The sequence below is a fragment of the Talpa occidentalis genome, unplaced genomic scaffold (genome assembly GCF_014898055.3).
Source record: "Talpa occidentalis isolate TD23 unplaced genomic scaffold, MPIMG_talOcc4v2.1 talOcc4.14, whole genome shotgun sequence".
Taxonomy (NCBI): Eukaryota; Metazoa; Chordata; class Mammalia; order Eulipotyphla; family Talpidae; genus Talpa; species Talpa occidentalis.
In genome coordinates this window covers 1,084,782-1,101,244 of record NW_023601433.1, presented here as the reverse complement: position 1 = coordinate 1,101,244, position 16,463 = coordinate 1,084,782, and the positions used below count along the sequence as shown (strand labels likewise).

Genomic DNA, 16,463 nt, shown 5'->3' with positions numbered 1-16,463 from the left:
GGGTGGGGTCCTGCCCCTGAACGCAGGGGAGGGCTGAGGGGAGGCCTCCCCAGGGGGGGTCGGTCCAGGCCGGTGGGGTCCAATGGGCTGCAGGTGGGGAAGCGGCTTTCTCAGGAGAGGGCGGCAGAGGCAGCACCAGAGCTGCCGATCTGCACCTGGGGCCAGCAGTGACCCAGGCCTGCGGTGACACGAGGCGTGTCCCCGGGCTTGGCCCCTGGAGCCTGTGGGAGAGGCTTCAGCCCCCTGCCGGGCTCTCAGAACAACTGCCTGAGCCCCTGTCCTGCCAGCCCGAGAGGGCGTGGTGCCGAGGCTCTGTGCCCCATGTCGTACAGGGCCTTGGACTTACCCAGCAGGCCAGAGACGCTGCCGGGCCTCATTGAGCCCGTGAGCAGAGTGAGGGAAACGGGACATCGCAGGTGCCCGGCCTGGGCCTCAGAGGCTGAGGCTCCTGAGGGGCCTGCCGTCTGGTGGGGAGTAGACCCCAGCTTCCCCTCCCTTCCGCCCTCCCGGTGTGGAGAACCATCCCTGCCCCCAGCGCATCCCAGCCGGAAGGGCCCAGGGCCAGAAGATGAGAGACCCGCAGTCTCCCCGCCCTGCACACCCGCCGCCTCCCCCAGCCACACCGCCTCCTCCTGCAGCAGGACCTGGCCCACCGGGAGAGACCAGCTGGCCCCTCCGGAGGCCCCCAGAGGATGGGCATCCCAGTGTGCAGGGGCCAGACCTCACGGGCTGGGGGAGCACCCATCGTGCATGGGGGTGGGGGCTGCCCAGGCCAGAAGCTCGTTCTGGGTCTCCCGGAAGGGGGCAGATGGGGCTCCCCCGAGATGGGCGCCGCCAGGCGTGGGCCTCACAGTGGCAGGCGGGAGCCGGTGCCATCAGAAGGGGAGCTGCTCTCAGGGCCTCCCTGCCAGGGTGGGTTTGGGGTGCCCTTGCAGGCCAACAACTCGGCCTCCAGCTCCTGAGCTGGGCCCGTGGTGCCTGCGGGGGAGGGGGCACCCCTGACTGGGGGGCTGTGGAGGTGGCTGTCTCTCGCACGGGGCCCAGCCTGAACAGCGCACGCCCGCGGGCCAAGGCCCCCTGGAAGCAGCAGGGCTCATGATGGGGTTTCCGCTGAGCGGGGGGCCCCCGCGCTGCCTTTGGGAGAGGGTGGCGGGGGGGGGGGTGTTGTGACACTGCCCGCCCCGGGGACTGGCGTGCCTGGGCCCCAGCGAGGTGTCCGCGCCGTTCTTGCCCCGGAGGAGACGGTGAGTTGGCGCCGTGGCCCGGGGGCGCCCAGGACGAGGGGTCTGCTCCGCTGCGCAGGAGCGCGGGGGCCGGGTGGCAGCACAGGCGGCGGCTGAGGCCTCCAGAGGCTGCTCTGAGAAGCCAGGCAGGCCCGAGGGCCTGGGAAAAGGCGGGAGGAGGAGGAGCCGGGGGGGACCAGCGGGAGGACAGCAGCCGGGCGGGGCCGTCGCTGGCCCAGCAGCAGGGCCAGTCAGACAGGTGAGGATGCAGCCGAGTCCCTGGGGGCAGCCAGGGGGTCTGTCGGGGCCCCTGGGGAGGGGACGGAAGGCCCGCGCGGGGATCCCGCTTGTGAGCAGGCACCCCGGGTGGGGAAGCCAAGACGAGGCAGAGGGTCCCGTGAGGCCGTGCTCCCTGGGCCTGGGGCGCCCCAGTTTCCTCGTCTGTGAACTGGGGCAGTGGAGGGGCTCCGGGCGCACACCCTCCGGGTGTGAGGGACAGGAAAGCAGGCCCGGCAGGGGTGGGGGTCAGAGGGCCCTGCGAGGAGCCCAGAGAAGGGGTCGAGCCGTCGGGTCCGCCTTTCCGGGGCAGCCCCACCCCATCCGGGCACCGGGTCTTTTCCTCTGGCGAGGGGCTGCTGGCCAGTTCTCGCTGTTCGCTCATCCCCGGGGAGGTGATGGGGGCGCCGCTCTCTTCTGGGGGTGCTCGCCGGGAGCGCGTCCCAGGCGCCCAGGCGGCGTGCGGGGAGAGCGCCTCATGCCCTGGTCCGTGGCCTCCGAAAGGCTGTTCCAGCTCTTCAACTCTGGCTTCCAAAATACGCTGCGCCGGCAGCCCGGTGCGTGAGCGGTGACGGCGGCCTCCTTCCCTGCAGAGCACACGCCCGGCAAGCACAAGGACAGGAGGAAGAGCTCGCTGGACGTCAAGGCCGTTGGCTCTCGAGCAAGCGAAGGCAGGTGACCGGGACCAGAACGGGCGTCCTCCGGGGCCCAGTGGCGCTCACCCTGCCCCGGCTCCGTTCTGAGCCCCGGGAGGGAGTCGGGAGGGGAGAACGGACGCATCGCCCAGGGACCTCCCACGCTACCGCGTGGCCGAGCTGCCGGGCCGCCTCTGGGAGGGAGCTGGAATGTTTGAAAATGTGAGGGCACCTCTGGAGAGGTGGTGCTGGCTGCATGTTGGGGGGGACAGGGGCCCTGCCAGTGGCAGCTCAGGTCACACAGGGAGACCCCGTGCTGCCCTCACACGCCCCCCGCTTGCGGGACGTCGGGCCCTGCCCCCAGAAGGGGCACAGCCCATCTCCTCTGCGCCTTCTGGTGCCACGTGACGCCACGACACCCCCCACCCGCGCTGCTGTCCGCCGAGCAGGGTGTGGGCGCCTGACCACGTGCCGTCACGCGCTGTCACTCCTGTTCCCGTGGGTGCCTTCATCCACGTCTGCACGTTTAGGAGTTTAACACCTTTTCATGTCTTGTCCTTGGTTGCCCCGTGTAGTCAGACCCAGGTGCTGAGTGTTCAGGTCAGTGCGTTTGGACAGTTGGGTAGCCCTGTGGCCGCACCCCGCCTGCTTGCAGAAAGCGCGCCCGCCCTCCCGCCTGGATCAGCCGACCGACCCTGCAACCCTCCTGCGCAGCTGGGGTGGAGCCTACGGCCCTGCTGTGCCCTCTGATCAAGGCCGAACCCCACCCCCAGTTCCCAGGCGTCTGCACCCATCTGCTTAGGGCTGTCGCACACCCCGAGCACCCTGCGTGGAGGTGCGCCCAGGCCTGAGGTCGGCAAATGGGAGTGGCTGGAGCCCGGCTGTGGTCCCCTCCCTCGCTGGTAAACAGCACTGGCCTGGCATGAGACAGGCAGAGCCTGGTGTGGAGGCTTTTGTGCTGCCGCCGCTACCCAGACCCCGGGCCCCAAGGAACTGAGTCTCCACGCACGCAGGCGGGTACCGCTGTTGGCCGAGGCGCTGCCGCCTCCTGGCGTGCACCTCACCGTCCCCACCCCTGGGGGCCGCCCATGCTGGACAGGAACCCCGTGTCTGGGCCAGGGTGCGTCCTGTCATGGCTCCTGCCGCCCAGGCCACAGCCACCTGGTATCCCGGAGCCTTCCCTGCGCAGTGGCGGCCAGTCGTGTCCCAACAGCCTCACCGTGAAGGCGCGGAGGCAGCGCTGTCTGAGCTCGGGGCCGGACGCGTCCTGTTGCTCTCCACACGCCGTGGAGTCCCACCTGAGGGCTGTTTCCAGTGCCTAGAACTGAAGAAGGCGGCTTGGGCGCTGCCCACCCAGCTCGAATTGGGGGGTCCTGAGCGCCTCCCGGCCACAGCCTGACCCCTCGCCCCCTCTCCACAGCCGGCACCCCGCGACGCCACTCGTCCATTGCCCGCATCCACTCCATGACCATCGAGGCGCCCATCACCAAGGTGAGTGCGCAGGGCCTCTGGCCGCCCAGAGGCGCTCCCAGGTGTGCGGCCTGGTCGTCTCCGGGACCCCCCCCCCCCCCCCGCTGATGCTTGGCCCGCCCCCGCTCAGGTGATCAACATCATCAGCGCGGCCCAGGAGAGCAGCCCCATGCCCGTGACAGAGGCGCTGGACCGGGTGCTGGAGATCCTGAGGACCACCGAGCTGTACTCCCCGCAGTTCGGGGCCAAGGAGGACGACCCTCACGCCAGTGACCTCGTGGGGGGCCTCGTGTCGGTGAGTGTCTGGCCCGCCGCAGGCACAGCCCCTCTCAGCTCAGCGGCCCGCGTGTTGCCCCGGGACCTCTCAGAGCACCCGAGGACGCGGCCCCACCCCCCTGAGCCAGCCCCACCTGCAGGTTATTTAAATCAACTCTAGTTTAGAAAATGTTGAAAATTGGGGGAGAAAAACCTGAGACGTTCCAAGCCAAATCACCAAGCAGACTGTCCTTCGGCCCTGACTGGTCAGAGAGGCCCCGGGCAGGGCTGGTCTCCAGCAGGCACCCACAGCCTCATGCCGGGCGCTGAGGAACAGCAGGGGGCACCTCGGCCTTCGCACCTTTTGTTCTGCTCTGAAACAGAATTCACATCCCCTCGCCACCCCTGCTTCCTCTGGGCCGTGACAGACATGCCAGGCGGTGGGGGGAGGCCCCTGGGGCAGCGGCTGCGGCCGAGGCTGGTCCGGGAGCAGCTCTCCCCCAAGCCACCTGGGGCGGGCGGCTCAGGCCAGAAGAACCTCGTTTTCTAGAGGAAGCTTGGGGCGTCCCCCAGGGTGAGGAAGGCAAGAAAAGGGTGGAAGTGGGCTGCGGGGGTTGTCCCTGCTGCGCACCCCGACCTGCCCCCAGGGCCCCTCGCTGCCTCTGGGGCCCCGTAAGGAGCCGTAACTTTCCTCTTGTTTCCTTGGTTTCGGTCAGGATGGGTTACGAAGACTGTCGGGGAACGAGCACTTCCTCTCAACGAAGAGTAAGTCTCCGCTGTGTCTGTTGACGTCAGCAGCTCGCGTTCTAGTCAAGCGCAGCTGACGAACAGGTTTCAAGTACAAGTTTTCACATAGTTTCTCTCCTAAGTTTCTCCGCGTCGTAAAAGCCCCACTCCGGCCTGTTCCCAAGGCAGCCTGTTCCTCTCCCCAGACGCCCGCCTCGCGGGCCTGCAGCACCTCGCTGGCGCCGTCCTCGCCCCGCTCTCCCCGCACGACGACATCCCGCCACCCATCGCTCGGGCCATGGAAAACGAGGGGTGCTGGGACTTCAATATTTTTGAGCTGGAGACCGTCACCCATAAAAGGTGGGGGGGCAGCAGCTGGGCCTGGCGAGGAGCCAGGGACAGCTGGGCAGTCTCGCTCCACGGAGGCAGTGACGCCGGGAGGTGCCCTGTGCTGGAAGGCAGTGATTGGCCTGGCCTGGGCACTGGGGGTGGCCGTGCGGGTGCCCCAAGTCCAGCCGTCCTGGGCCATGATTGTGCGGGGCTGGCTGGGAGGGCGAGCGGATGGCAGCGGCAGGAGCGCGCGCCGCTGGGCGTGGGGGTCTCCTCGGGTCTCAGCCCGGTCAGAGCAGACGGCCCTCGGGTGGCCAGCCCTGCTGCCCCGTGCCCAGCCCCCGCGAGGACGGAGGAGGAATCCCCCCGTGGCGCTCGGGCGTCTGCACACTCATGTCCACACAGCACGTCCTGTCACAGGCCTGACTTGGCCGCTCTCGGGGGAGCTCCTTGCACTGTCCCCCCTCCAGACGGCAGCACGTGACATGTCTGGCTCACCTGTCGTTGGGGCCATCCGGCCAGCGAGGCCAGGGGCAAGAGTAGCTGGGAGCACATGGACTTGAGGACCCCTTGTTCCCAGGGCCACCTGATCCGGAGGGGAGGGGGCAGCCCCACCAGAGCTGAGAGGCTGGGGCTGGAACCTGCTCAGGCCTAGCTTGGTGTGGCCACAGGGCAGCAGCTCAGAGGCAGCGCCTGCCCGGCTGCCCTGCCTGGCTCTGCACCCGCCCCGGGCCGCTGCGCGTGGCTGCCACCTTTGCTTTCTTTTAACACTGTGGGTTGTTTTCTCTGCAGGCCTTTGGTTTATCTTGGCCTCAAAACATTTGCCCGGTTCAGAGTCTGCGAATTCCTGAACTGCTCGGAGGCCACGCTGAGGTCGTGGTTACAAATTATCGAAACAAACTACCATTCCTCCAACCCCTACCACAACTCCACCCATTCTGCCGACGTGCTGCACGCCACTGCCTACTTTCTCTGCAAAGAGAGGATAAAGGTGAGCCGAGTGTGCACCTGGCCTGCAGGCGGGACCGGGGACCTGCAGCGCCTGCCGCCTGCGGGAAGGCCGCCCTGGCCGGAGGAGGCAGCCACATGGGGCAGTTCTGGGGCTCTCACTCTGAACCCCAGATACACCCGCCCACTGTTGCTGCCATCCCCTCCGGCCCCTCCTTCCTCACCCAGCCGGTGCACAATGAGAGCTTGACCCCTCTGCTTCCTAGGAACGCGCCGGCCCCAGGCCAGGCCTCGTCTGGCCACTTGAACCAGAGCTCAGCATTGGAGCGTCTGCAGCTCCTGCCGACGTGCTGTGCAGCTGCAGGCTGCCCCCGCCAGGCGCGACAGCTGGCCCTGCAGAGCGCACCCTGTGCCCTGCACCCCAGGAGGCCCTGAGCTCCCTTTGTAGCCCAGGGCCTGTCCCAGCCAGGCGGTGGCAGCAGGGGCACCGATCCCTCAGGGCTTCCTGGGGCTCCAGAGTCAGGTGGCCCCTCTTCCACCTGCAGCTCCTCCCCAAGGCAGGGGGAGGGTACAGGCCCTGGGGAGAGCTGGCCACTCCGGGCCGGGCTTTGCGAAAGCTCATGTAAATCATCTTGTTAGGGAAATTGTTGAGGCAGCCAGACTGGCCCCCCTGTGCCAGGGGGTGCTTGGCTCTGCCAGCCACTGGCTGTGTCTGGGGACGAGAAGGCGACGGCTGCCGGGCATTCTGCACGCGTACCAGCACCCCCAGGCTCCTCACCCTCATGAGGTGGGCACCCCACCCTCCAAGGATGCAGCTCACACACACGAGCCTGTTCAGACGCTTGAAAAGGTGGCAGGACAGCAGGAGCGAGGGCAGGAGTGTGGCGCGCGCTGCTATGGCTCCCGCTGGCCTCACCCTCGACGCTGGGGCCTTTTGTGAGCTCAGGAGAGGCAGGTGTGGCGGTGGCCGTCTGTTGAGGACACCCTGCAGTCTGGGAGCCTGTGAGGTGTCTGAGGCTGAGGATTGCACCCTCGGGGTGCTGAGGCGCACCTTGTCCCTCACCCTGGAGTTGCAGGCAGGGCGGAGACAGCAGAGGCCTCTTCGCCTCCAAGGCTGCGCCCAGTTCTTGAGAAGACTTTATTTTCAGCAAACTTTAGACCCCGTCGACGAGGCCGCCGCCCTCATCGCCGCCACCATCCACGACGTGGACCACCCCGGCAGGACCAACTCCTTCCTGTGCAACGCGGGCAGCCCGCTGGCCGTGCTCTACAACGACACCGCCGTGCTGGAGAGCCACCACGCGGCCCTGGCCTTCCGGCTGACCATGGGCGACGACCAGTGCAACATCTTCAAGAACATGGAGCGGTGAGGGCTCGGGGGGCGAGGGCGCGGCCGCCGGCCTTCGGGCTGGTCACGGCTGCAGCTGAGACCACCGCGGTCAGGTTTCGTCCCCACTGGCTTCCAGCCGCTCCCAGGCCACCCCCCGGCCCTGGGCAGCCACCATCGGCCTCTCCAGGGTCTGGCACAAAAGGGGCCCGGGCTCAGGTGACCGTCCCCACGGCACCGCACCGAAGGCCCAGCTCCGTTTCTCGACGCTGAGCCGCAGGCCAGAGCAGCATCCGCCCGCACCCAGGGGCTCTGAGGGGCTCTAGGAGGAGAGTCCCGATTTCACAGACGCCCCCACCCCTGGCCACATGAGACCGTTTCAGTGGCGTTTCACTCACGCTGGCCTGTGGGCACATCCCCCGTCTCAGAAAACACACGCGAGACCGACCTCCGCTTGTGTCCCGGGAGGAGCGGGGCGGCCGGGGGCAGGGGCCGACCCCTGCACGCGCTGCACCTTTTGAATTCCTCATGAAAGGCCTCATGTCCCCGGAAACAGGTGGAGGTGGCGGCAGCCCCTCTGGCACCCAATGGCCTCGGGTTCTGCCCTGCGCTGGGCGCGGCTTTTCCGGCCCCAGAGCAGGCCCCGCGACGGCCCGGCTAGCGGCTCCCCGTGCCCTTGCGCTGGCCGGGCCGCTCGCTGCAGGGCCCGCCCGGCTGTCAGGTCAGCCCCTCTGTTCACTCCCTGCCCGGCAGGAACGAGTACCGGGCGCTGCGCCAGGGCATCATCGACATGGTGCTGGCCACGGAGATGACCAGGCACTTCGAGCACGTCAGCAAGTTCGTCAACAGCATCAACAAGCCCTTGGCGGCGCTGGAGAAGGACGGGGTGAGGTGGAGGGGCCGAGGAGCGGGGACCCCCCCTGGGGCGCTGGGCTACCCCCAAGCCTCTGGGGCCGTGTCACAGAGGGTGGGGCCAGGAGGACCCGCAGTGGCCCACATTTCTGGAGGTGAGGCCTTCAGGGCACCACTCCTCAGGCAAGAGGGCCAGAGGCCACAGCTGAGGGGCAGTGCTGAGCCCACCCCAGGCTGGGGGAAGCTGGCCTCGGGCGCACTGCCACACGGGGCCTGTTGGCTGAGGAGGGTGTAGCACTGGGGGACGCGTGTCTGCCCCATCCTGTCACCTCGCTCTCCACGTGGCCCTGTTCTGCTACGTCGCCTCCTTGCAGCCTCCTCCCAGCACCGTCAGCAGAGGCTCCAGCAGCCCCTGCCCCCAGCAGATCAGCTGGTCTTTCACACAGACTGCTGCTCAGCGGACCCCACGCCCCAGGAGGAGGCCACGCTCCTCACAGGCTTGGCCTCCTGTCTGGGTGGGCAGTTCCCGGCTCAGCTGCACTCGGTGGTCAGCTTTCTCACGTTGCCCACACTTGAGGTTATTTCTGCGCCTGGACATGAATGCCCAGTGCCACCCAAGGCCAGTCATGGTGCTGCGGGGGGAGGGTGGCAGTTGGCGCTGAGCTGGCTGGCAGTGGACACAGCGCAGGAAGCCTCCAGAGCAGCCTTGGGGCGGCACCCTGGCCTTCCCCAGGAGAGCAGGTAGCCAGGCCCCGGGAGCCACCACCCACCCAGGCGGGGCCAGACCCAGGGCCCGCAGCCTTGCTTGTCCCGTCCCCGACAGCGCCCTGCACCCCAGCTCCCCTCTTGGAGGGCCCACGCCCGGGCTGAGACTCTCCTGGGGGCACAGGAGAACTGGTCTGGCTCAAGTGTCCGCAGGTCCCTCTGAGTCCCATGTGGCTGCCAGGGGAGACGGACCCAGGGGTGCAGCGCTGGGAGGGGGTGAGCGCCCCCTATTGGCATCTCGCGAGCCCCTTGGCCCTTTTGAAGGGCTCAGAGCTGGAGGGTCCTCCGCTGTGGGGTGAGACCCTGAACTGGGAGATCCCAGCAGCGGCTCGTGCTGGCAAGACCGGGCTCAGCCCGAGGGACCATCCCGATGACTCTGACTCTGCTCGCGCTGCAGGACACGCGCGAGGGGCAGGAAGCCGTGACCGCCATGCTCAGGACGCCCGAGAACCGGGCACTGGTCAGGCGCATGCTGATCAAGTGCGCCGACGTGGCCAACCCCTGCCGGCCCCTGGAGCAGTGCGTCGAGTGGGCCGCCCGCATCTCCGAGGAGTACTTCGCACAGGTGAGGCCGCCGGCCCGGTCCGCCTCTGGGTCGGGGAGCTCGCTGGTCGGGCATTCTGCAAGTTTCCTCGCCTGAGAACCCGCGGCAGCGGCCTCCTGCAGAGCCTCTTCCTGGAGGTGCGGCCCGGGCTGGCGGTTTTCTCCCACAGGGACTCACGCCGCTACTGTGGTGTCAGCTGCCCCCCGGCGTCAGCTGGTCTCTCTGGGTCAAAAAAATTAGAAGCCGTGATGGTTCCATGACGGGACAGCCCCGCAGGAGGCTGCGCAGTAGCTAAGCTTCCTGACACGGGGAAGGGCGTGTGGACGCTGCCAGCTGGGCCTGACCCCGCGAGCCAGGCAACGCCCCAGCCCAGACAGAAGGACTGAGCAGCCGGACAGGGGCGACACGGCCCTCGCTAGATGGCGGGACCCTTGTCCCTGACCTCCAGCAGAAGCAGCGAGGCCGGAAGACGGGCGCCGACAGCAGGTGTTGTAGGGGCGGCCGCGGGGTGAAACCCGCACCCGTTGGGGACGTCCTGAGAGCACGTGGCATCGACACCCACACCCAGCAAAGAAGGGCCGATGGATGCCACCAGCCACGTGCAGCGCAGGCCACGTCCGGACGCCCGCAAGCCCAGGGTGGCACCAGACAGACCCGAGCTATGATCTCTTTTCGTCTTAATTTCCCCGAACACGTCACACCCACCCGGAGACTCGGCTGTCCTAGCAGGACGGGCCTCGGGGTGCATGCACGAGCCCAGGGGCCCGAGTCTGACAGGACACGTCAGCGCGCTCGGAGATGCAGAGGAGGCTGCGCGTGGCGCCGCCGGAGGCCCTGGCAGTGCACACCTGGCGGGGCTGTGATGTGTGCAGAGGCCACGGGAAGAACAGGAACAAAGAAGGAACCAGAACGCAGGACACGGCAGAGACTGACAGCAACGCCCGAGTCACTGCGCGGCTGACGCCCGGGAAGTGACGGGAGCGTCAGAGCAGGCAGGTCCAGTGCAGACGGGAGCGGCCACCCTGACCGCGGTGGGGAGAGCCAGAGAGCATCACCAGACGGGTGCCTCAGAGCGGGTGGGGCTGCGGACCAGCGCCCGGCAGGGCCGCAGGGTGCAGCGGCGCGAAGGTGGACGCGAGAGGCGGTGGCGGCGCGGCGCTGGAGACTCCGACACGCCGCAGTCGCCGGACACACCAGATCAAGGCACAAGCGGACAGAGGCCACCGAGCAGCACTAGGCCTTTACCTGGCCGCGGGGACATTCATAGCCTCGAGGCTGCAGACTCAAGTGTGCGTGACACGCCGCAGCCCCTCCCCGCTAGAGCGACACCCCACTGGGGCGGAAGTGGGGCAGTTGGGCCTGCTGGGCTCCAGCACTGTACCCCGGCGGCCTTTGCCCCTGCTCCTCCCCGGAAGCGCCGTGGGGCGGCGCTGGCCAGGTAACACCGGCCCTTCTGCGTTGCAGACAGACGAGGAGAAGCTGCGGGGCTTGCCCGTGGTGATGCCCGTCTTCGACCGCAGCACCTGCAGCATCCCCCGGTCCCAGATCTCCTTCATCGACTACTTCATCACGGACATGTTCGATGCCTGGGACGGTAAGCGCTGGCCGGGGCAGAGTCTGCGCCTCGGGGGTGGGCTGCGGAGGGGCCTGAGGCGCCCAAGAGCCAGCGCCCTGGTACTCTTCCCACCAGCCCCCCGCAGGCCGCCCTGGGGTGGTCTGCCTCCCCCGGCTTCCCCAGGCCTCCCTCACGGCCGGGGGTCGGCTGGCCTCCACTCTCACGCCAGGTAGCCTTCCCTGGGGACAGGGTTCTCTGCCGGTGCCTGCTTGGGCCACCTGGGCTGCCCTGGGGGTCGGGCCTCGGTCTAGGGGGCTGCAGATCCGCAAGGGGGCGTGTCAGGTGCTCGGAGGCCCGCTGAGCAGCTGGGTGGTGGAGGCAGCCTGCAGGCTCCCTGGCGCACACTTCTGGGGCTCAGGCCTGTGGCACCCCTTCTCTGCTGGGTAAACAGCCTGGTCCCCCTCCGGATGTGGAGGTGGGAGATGGCAGGAGGCAGGTGCCAGGCGGGACGGGCTCACCCCCGTCCCCAAGCAGAGAAGCGAGTCGCTCGTTTGCAGGCTGGACAGCTGGTGCCACTGGGCAGGGCTCCCCCCCCCAGCCTCTCCTCGGACGCCTGGCCCGCAGCAGGCGCGGAAGGGCTCACTTCTCTCTGCAGCCTTTGTGGACCTGCCCGACCTGATGCGGCACCTGGACCACAACTTTAAGTACTGGAAGAGACTGGATGACATGAAGCTGCGGAGCCTCCGGCCGCCCCCCGAATAGTGCCGCGCCCCGGCCCGCGCGGTCGCTGGGCCTCGCCGGTCCCCGGGCCTTTCCCTGCCGGACCGGCCTCGGGTCTGCAGACGTGAGCGGCGCCCCGGCCGGCGTGCGCCTCCTGTCAGCGGGGCAGAGGCTCTGGCCAGCCGCAGGGAGGCCCCGCCAGGGCGCTTTGGCCACTTCCCGCCTCCCGGAGGCGCGGCGGGCGCGGGACACTGCTGGGAGCGACTCCTCTTTTGAGTAGAAGATGAAAAAAATTTTTGACGTTGATTAATATCAATGATTAAAATGTTCTATTTATTTTGTTAGAAGATCAGTATTTTCTATGAATTTTTAAAAGTCCTTCAGAACCAAAGAGCCCTTGAAATGCCGGTGACCAAATCCACACGACGCGCCGGCCCCGCGCCCGCCGGGCCCGGGTCGGCACCTTCTCCGCAGGGCGGACGAGCGGCCCGTCCAGCTTCTCGGCGGCCGCGCACTGGGAAGAGCCTCTGTCGGGGTCCGGGCCGAGCCGGGCCCCTCTCCGGGAGCCAGAGCCCCCCCCCCGCCCGCGGCCGCCCGGGGCGACGACGTCAGAGCTCGGCTCCCCCAACGCTTGTAACTCAGTTTCCCAAACCCGCGCGCCCGGGTCCGGGGAGCGGCCTTGGGCGGCGGGAGCGGAGCCCCTGGCCCGGCCCGGCCCCGGCGTCTGTCCCGCCCGCCGCGAGTCCGATCCCCTCCCCGCAGCGCGGACCGGACGGGGCGCCCCGCGGGCTCGGGCGGGGCGCGGACGGGGCGAGGACCCGCCCGGGCCGGGGGTTTCATTTCAAGCGTGTATTTTTCCGGAGACGAATGAGATTAAACGGCTGGTTTTTAAGGACTCCCGTGTCGCCTTTTCTCGGGCTGGGCCCGCAGCGCGACTTCTCCCTCCAGGGCCGCCCGGGCGGGGTCCCCCGGGCGCGGGCGGGTGGCCGGGCCGGGCCGCCGGGTCCTCAGCCGCCTCTGCGCACCCGGGACCCGGCCGGGCGGGGGGGGGGGGCCGCGGCCGGTCGGGGAGCCCAGGCCCCTCTGCTGTGGCGGCCCGGCCCGGCCGGGGACAGGGCAGCGCGCAGCGCGGGCGGGCGGGCCCGGGGCGAGCGGGCGGCGCGGGGGGCCCGGCCCGGCCCGGCCGGGCGAGGGTCGCGCAGGGCGGGCGGCGGGGCCGCGCTCTCCGGAGGGACGGGCCGGGACGCGCGGGGACGGCCGGGGGCGCGGGGAGGGGCCGCCGCTGCCCCCGCGGCTCGTCCGGCCCGGCCGGCGAGCCCAGGCCCCGAGGACCACGGCCCGGGCAGCGCGCCCCGGCCCTGGGGGCGGGGGCCGCCCGGGGGGGGCGGGGCCGCCTGGACGAGCGGGGGGGGGGGGGGGCCGCCTGGACGAGCGGGGGGGGGGGCGGGGGGCCGCCTGGACGAGCGGGGGGGGGGGGCGGGGCAGCTGCTCGCACCTGGTCAGGCGCCGCCGACGCCAGCGCCGCGGGCTCCCGCCGGGGTGACGGGCGCGGGGTGCGGGGCGCGGCTGCGGGGGGAGGCGGCGAGAGCGAGCTCCGCGGGCGGCGGGGGCTCGGGGGCCCGCGCAGGGTGGGCCGCAGCCCCCCAGCTCATCCTCCCGTCCGCGCTGCGGGGGCGGGGCGGGTCCCGAGGGCGAGGGCGGCGGAGGGGCGCGGCCAGGCCGGCCGCGCACGGCCCCGCGACCCCCAGACGGCCTCGGGCCGGGCTCCCTCCGGCCACGCGCCCCGGGGCGCTTCCTAGCGCGACCCCCTGCACCCCTCCCGAGCTCCCCAGACCGCCCCGAGCTGGGGCCGAGCGGCGGGGTGCCCGGAGGCGGCCGGCCCCGCGCGCCCCCTGGACGGGAGGCGGGGAGCGGCGGGCGGCCTCGGCGGGGCCGGGCGGGGCGCGCGCGGGGGGCAGGGGCGGGCGGGCTCCCGGGAGGCCCCGCCCCGGGGGGGGGCTTGGAGGGGAGGCGGCCGCGGCGGGAGAGCTTAAAAGCGGGGTGCGGCCGGGAGACGCAGCCGCGGCCGGGGCGGGAGCCGGGGAGCCGGGACCCCGGCGCAGGCATGGCCCGGGGGCCGGGGCGCGCCCCGCTGCTCGGCGGCCTCCTGCTCCTCGCCCTGCTGGCCGCCGGCGCCCCGCCCGGCCGGGACCCCCCGGAGCCCCGCAGCCGAGCCGGCGGGATCCGAGTGCACCCGCGGGGCAGCCTCTGGGCCACCGGTGAGTCTTCGGGCGTGCGGGGCCCGCAGCCCGCTCCACGCGCCCCCCGCGGCGCACACTCGCGTTGGGGGGGGCGGGGGACCCCGGGACCCACCTGATCTCGTGGATGGGAAACTCCGGACGGGCGAGCGACTAGACTGAGGCCACTCGGCAGCTTGAAGCAGAGCCGGGGCTCCCCCTCCTCCGTCTGCCGCTGGCTGGGGCGCCTTCGCGTGGGGCCCCCGAGCCGCCGCTGGCCTCCTGGATGTCCCCTCCGCACCCCCACCCCCCCTTGCTTCTCTGCTTCCCTCCCTGCCCTGACCAGCCTGGCCACCCGCCCCCTCCGGCGGTGCATCTCCGCGCCAGCCCCCCGGGGGCCAGGGGTCAGGCTTTGCCGCCACCCAGGGGTCTCGGGCTCCTTGTTGAGAAAAGAGGTTTCTTTCTCCCCGCACCCAGGCAGATGGGGACCCTCCCACGGGGGTAGGATCCTTGCTCCCCGACTCCTGTGCCCTGCCACCTCCTTCCAGGTCACTTCATGGGCAAGAAGAGTCTGGAGCCTCCCAGCTCCGTCCCGCTGGGGGCCGCTCCCCACCGCTCCCTGAGGGGCCAGCAGCTGCAGCTGAGTCATGATCTGCTCAGGATCCTCCTGCTAAAGCAGGCTCTGGGCGGGGGCCCGGCCGCCCAGCACCTCACCCCCAGGTAAGCCAGCCCGCATCCTGCGGCCCCTGGACCCAGCGTTGAGGGCAGGGCATGATGGGTGTGGACCCCAGAGAGCCAGGTGCCGGGCGTCCCCGGGGACCCGGGGCTCAGAGGGAGGCGACTCCCTGCTGCTCAGCTTGTGGTCACGCCCTCTGAGCATCCCCCCCCCCCCCCGTGGCACTGGGACCTTCTTATCCCAGGGCCCACAGCTGTCCTCACCTCTGCCCCAAGGGTCAAGGGTCAGGCTTGGCCGAACCTCATGCACTTGTGCTCAGAGTTGGGACCCCAAGACCCAGGGAGAGAAAAGCCAGCTAGAAGCCAAGCCTGAGACCTGCTGGCCTTGCCCAGCGGTGCCCCCACCCTCCCACCTGTCGCGGGGACGCATGGCAGGTTCCTGACCTCGGCACTCTGGCCGTTCTGGGCTGCGCTGCAGGAAGTTTAGCAGCACCCCTGGTCTCGATCCACCTGAGCATCCCCCCACAACTGTGAGAGCCAGAAGACATAGCCGGTGGCCTTGGGGGAGTCAGGGACAGAGCCTAAAATCACACCTGGATGCAAACCACTGACCTCTGGGCTTCGGGACCTCAGAGCAGGAGCCTTGGTCACCAGCCTGGTAGAGGCAGCTTCTCGGTGCCCTGCTCCTGGTTGCATGTGGCTGGGCACCCAGGGCAGTGCCAGGGCCCCAGTGCAGGTGCTGGTGAAGGCAGCCTGGGCTCACAACCTAGCCCCCAGGAGCTGTGTGACCTTAGACACGTGACCTGCCCTCTCTGGCCCATAGCCCTTGTGCATGGAATGGGAGCAAGGGCACCGGCTTGCATTACAGGAGACACGTCTCATGCTCAGCAACTAGCCTGGCACTGGGAGCTCTTGGCGAGGTGGACGCTTCGCAGCCTGGGGTTCCTGGGCAGCACCGTTGCAGTGTGTGTCCCCTCTGTGCCCAGCTCTTTGTGCTTTGAAGGAAAGGGGAAGGTCCAACCCCAGCCTCATTCGGCTTCCTTGACCCCCGTGATTCCCAGCACGGCCTCGGGTGTCAGCGGGGGGGGGGGGGGATGGGGGGGCTGGTCCAGCCTGCAGGAAGGTAACTTAATGTCACCTGGGGGCTGCTGACTTGAAGACTGGAAATAAGCAGGCCCGACAGGAATCCCAGAGGAAGCCGTACTTAGGGTGGGGGTGGGAGCTTCAGAGGTGAGATCCGGGCTGGGGCGGGGGCGGGAGGAGCAGACAACAGCACCAGCACCATCCGGGCGCCTGGCCTCCTGGTGTTCCTCTGACTGAGCACAGGGGGAGGCTGGGCTGCTGCACTTCTGATCCCCGCTGGCCCTCCGGGAAGAAAGTGCCGAGGAGGGGCGCGGCCTCTGCTCCGAGCCTGCCCCGCCTGCCTCTCAGGAGGCCCGGCATCGGGGCGGGCGGGAAGCCGCACCTGCTCCCTCTGCCGCGGCCAACGCTCTGTCCCCTCCGCGCAGAGGCAGCTGGCGCGGGCGCTGCGGAAGGGACGTCGCTGCCGGGGAAGGCGCGGTGAGGCGCTGAACCGGCCCCCCCGGAGGTGCTGACGGGGCCTCGGGGCGGGCCGAGTGGTGTGAATCCCGGACTCAAGTCCGCGCCGTCTGCTGGCCCGGGGCCTCCCCAGGACGCGGCCGGAAGACGCTCCCTCCGGAGCCGCCGCGCCGGCTGCAGCTGTGAATAAAGCCCAGTTCCCTCAGCGACCGCCTGGTCTCCTGCGGCGCGGCGGCGGGCGGGCCGGGCGGGCCGGGAGGCCAGGGAGGGCGGCTGGTCCCGGCCCCGGAGGGCCCCGACCCGACCCGACCCGACCCGACGGCTCCGTTTCGGCGGGCCCCTCGCCTCTGCCTCTGCCGGGGCGCCCGCGGCCCCCGGGCTCTGAGGGGCCCCCGGCCGGGGCCCGC

At 70.0% G+C, this 16,463-nt stretch overlaps 2 protein-coding genes across 4 annotated transcripts in view; both read left to right on the top strand.

Moving 5' to 3' along the window:
• Nucleotides 1–11,701, top strand: part of PDE8A (phosphodiesterase 8A) — a 64,974-nt gene extending 53,273 nt beyond the window's left edge. For all 3 annotated transcript variants that reach the window (XM_054694708.1, XM_054694709.1, XM_054694710.1), the window contains exons 12-22: nt 2,093–2,170; nt 3,555–3,625; nt 3,735–3,899; nt 4,576–4,624; nt 4,792–4,945; nt 5,708–5,906; nt 7,012–7,229; nt 7,944–8,076; nt 9,205–9,372; nt 10,816–10,945; nt 11,562–11,701. In XM_054694708.1, coding sequence (XP_054550683.1) covers nt 2,093–2,170; nt 3,555–3,625; nt 3,735–3,899; nt 4,576–4,624; nt 4,792–4,945; nt 5,708–5,906; nt 7,012–7,229; nt 7,944–8,076; nt 9,205–9,372; nt 10,816–10,945; nt 11,562–11,668 — 1,472 coding nt within the window. In that variant the 3' untranslated portion in view covers nt 11,669–11,701. The remainder of the gene's footprint in view (nt 1–2,092; nt 2,171–3,554; nt 3,626–3,734; nt 3,900–4,575; nt 4,625–4,791; nt 4,946–5,707; nt 5,907–7,011; nt 7,230–7,943; nt 8,077–9,204; nt 9,373–10,815; nt 10,946–11,561) is intronic.
• A 2,029-nt stretch (nt 11,702–13,730) lies between these two features.
• NMB (neuromedin B) lies at nt 13,731–16,089 on the top strand. Its single transcript, XM_037511386.1, has 3 exons — nt 13,731–13,884; nt 14,391–14,562; nt 16,026–16,089. Exons 1-3 carry the CDS (start codon nt 13,731–13,733, stop codon nt 16,087–16,089), a joined length of 390 nt encoding a protein of 129 aa, XP_037367283.1.
• The last annotated feature ends 374 nt before the right edge of the window (nt 16,090–16,463 follow it).

Coding starts and splice junctions, on each gene's coding strand:
- NMB (XM_037511386.1), top strand. CDS start 13,731: ATGGCCCGGGGGCCGGGGCGCGCCCCGCTGCTCGGCGGCCTCCTGCTC. Junction 13,885..14,390: donor GGGCAGCCTCTGGGCCACCG/GTGAGTCTTCGG, acceptor ACCTCCTTCCAG/GTCACTTCATGGGCAAGAAG. Junction 14,563..16,025: donor GCCCAGCACCTCACCCCCAG/GTAAGCCAGCCC, acceptor CCCTCCGCGCAG/AGGCAGCTGGCGCGGGCGCT.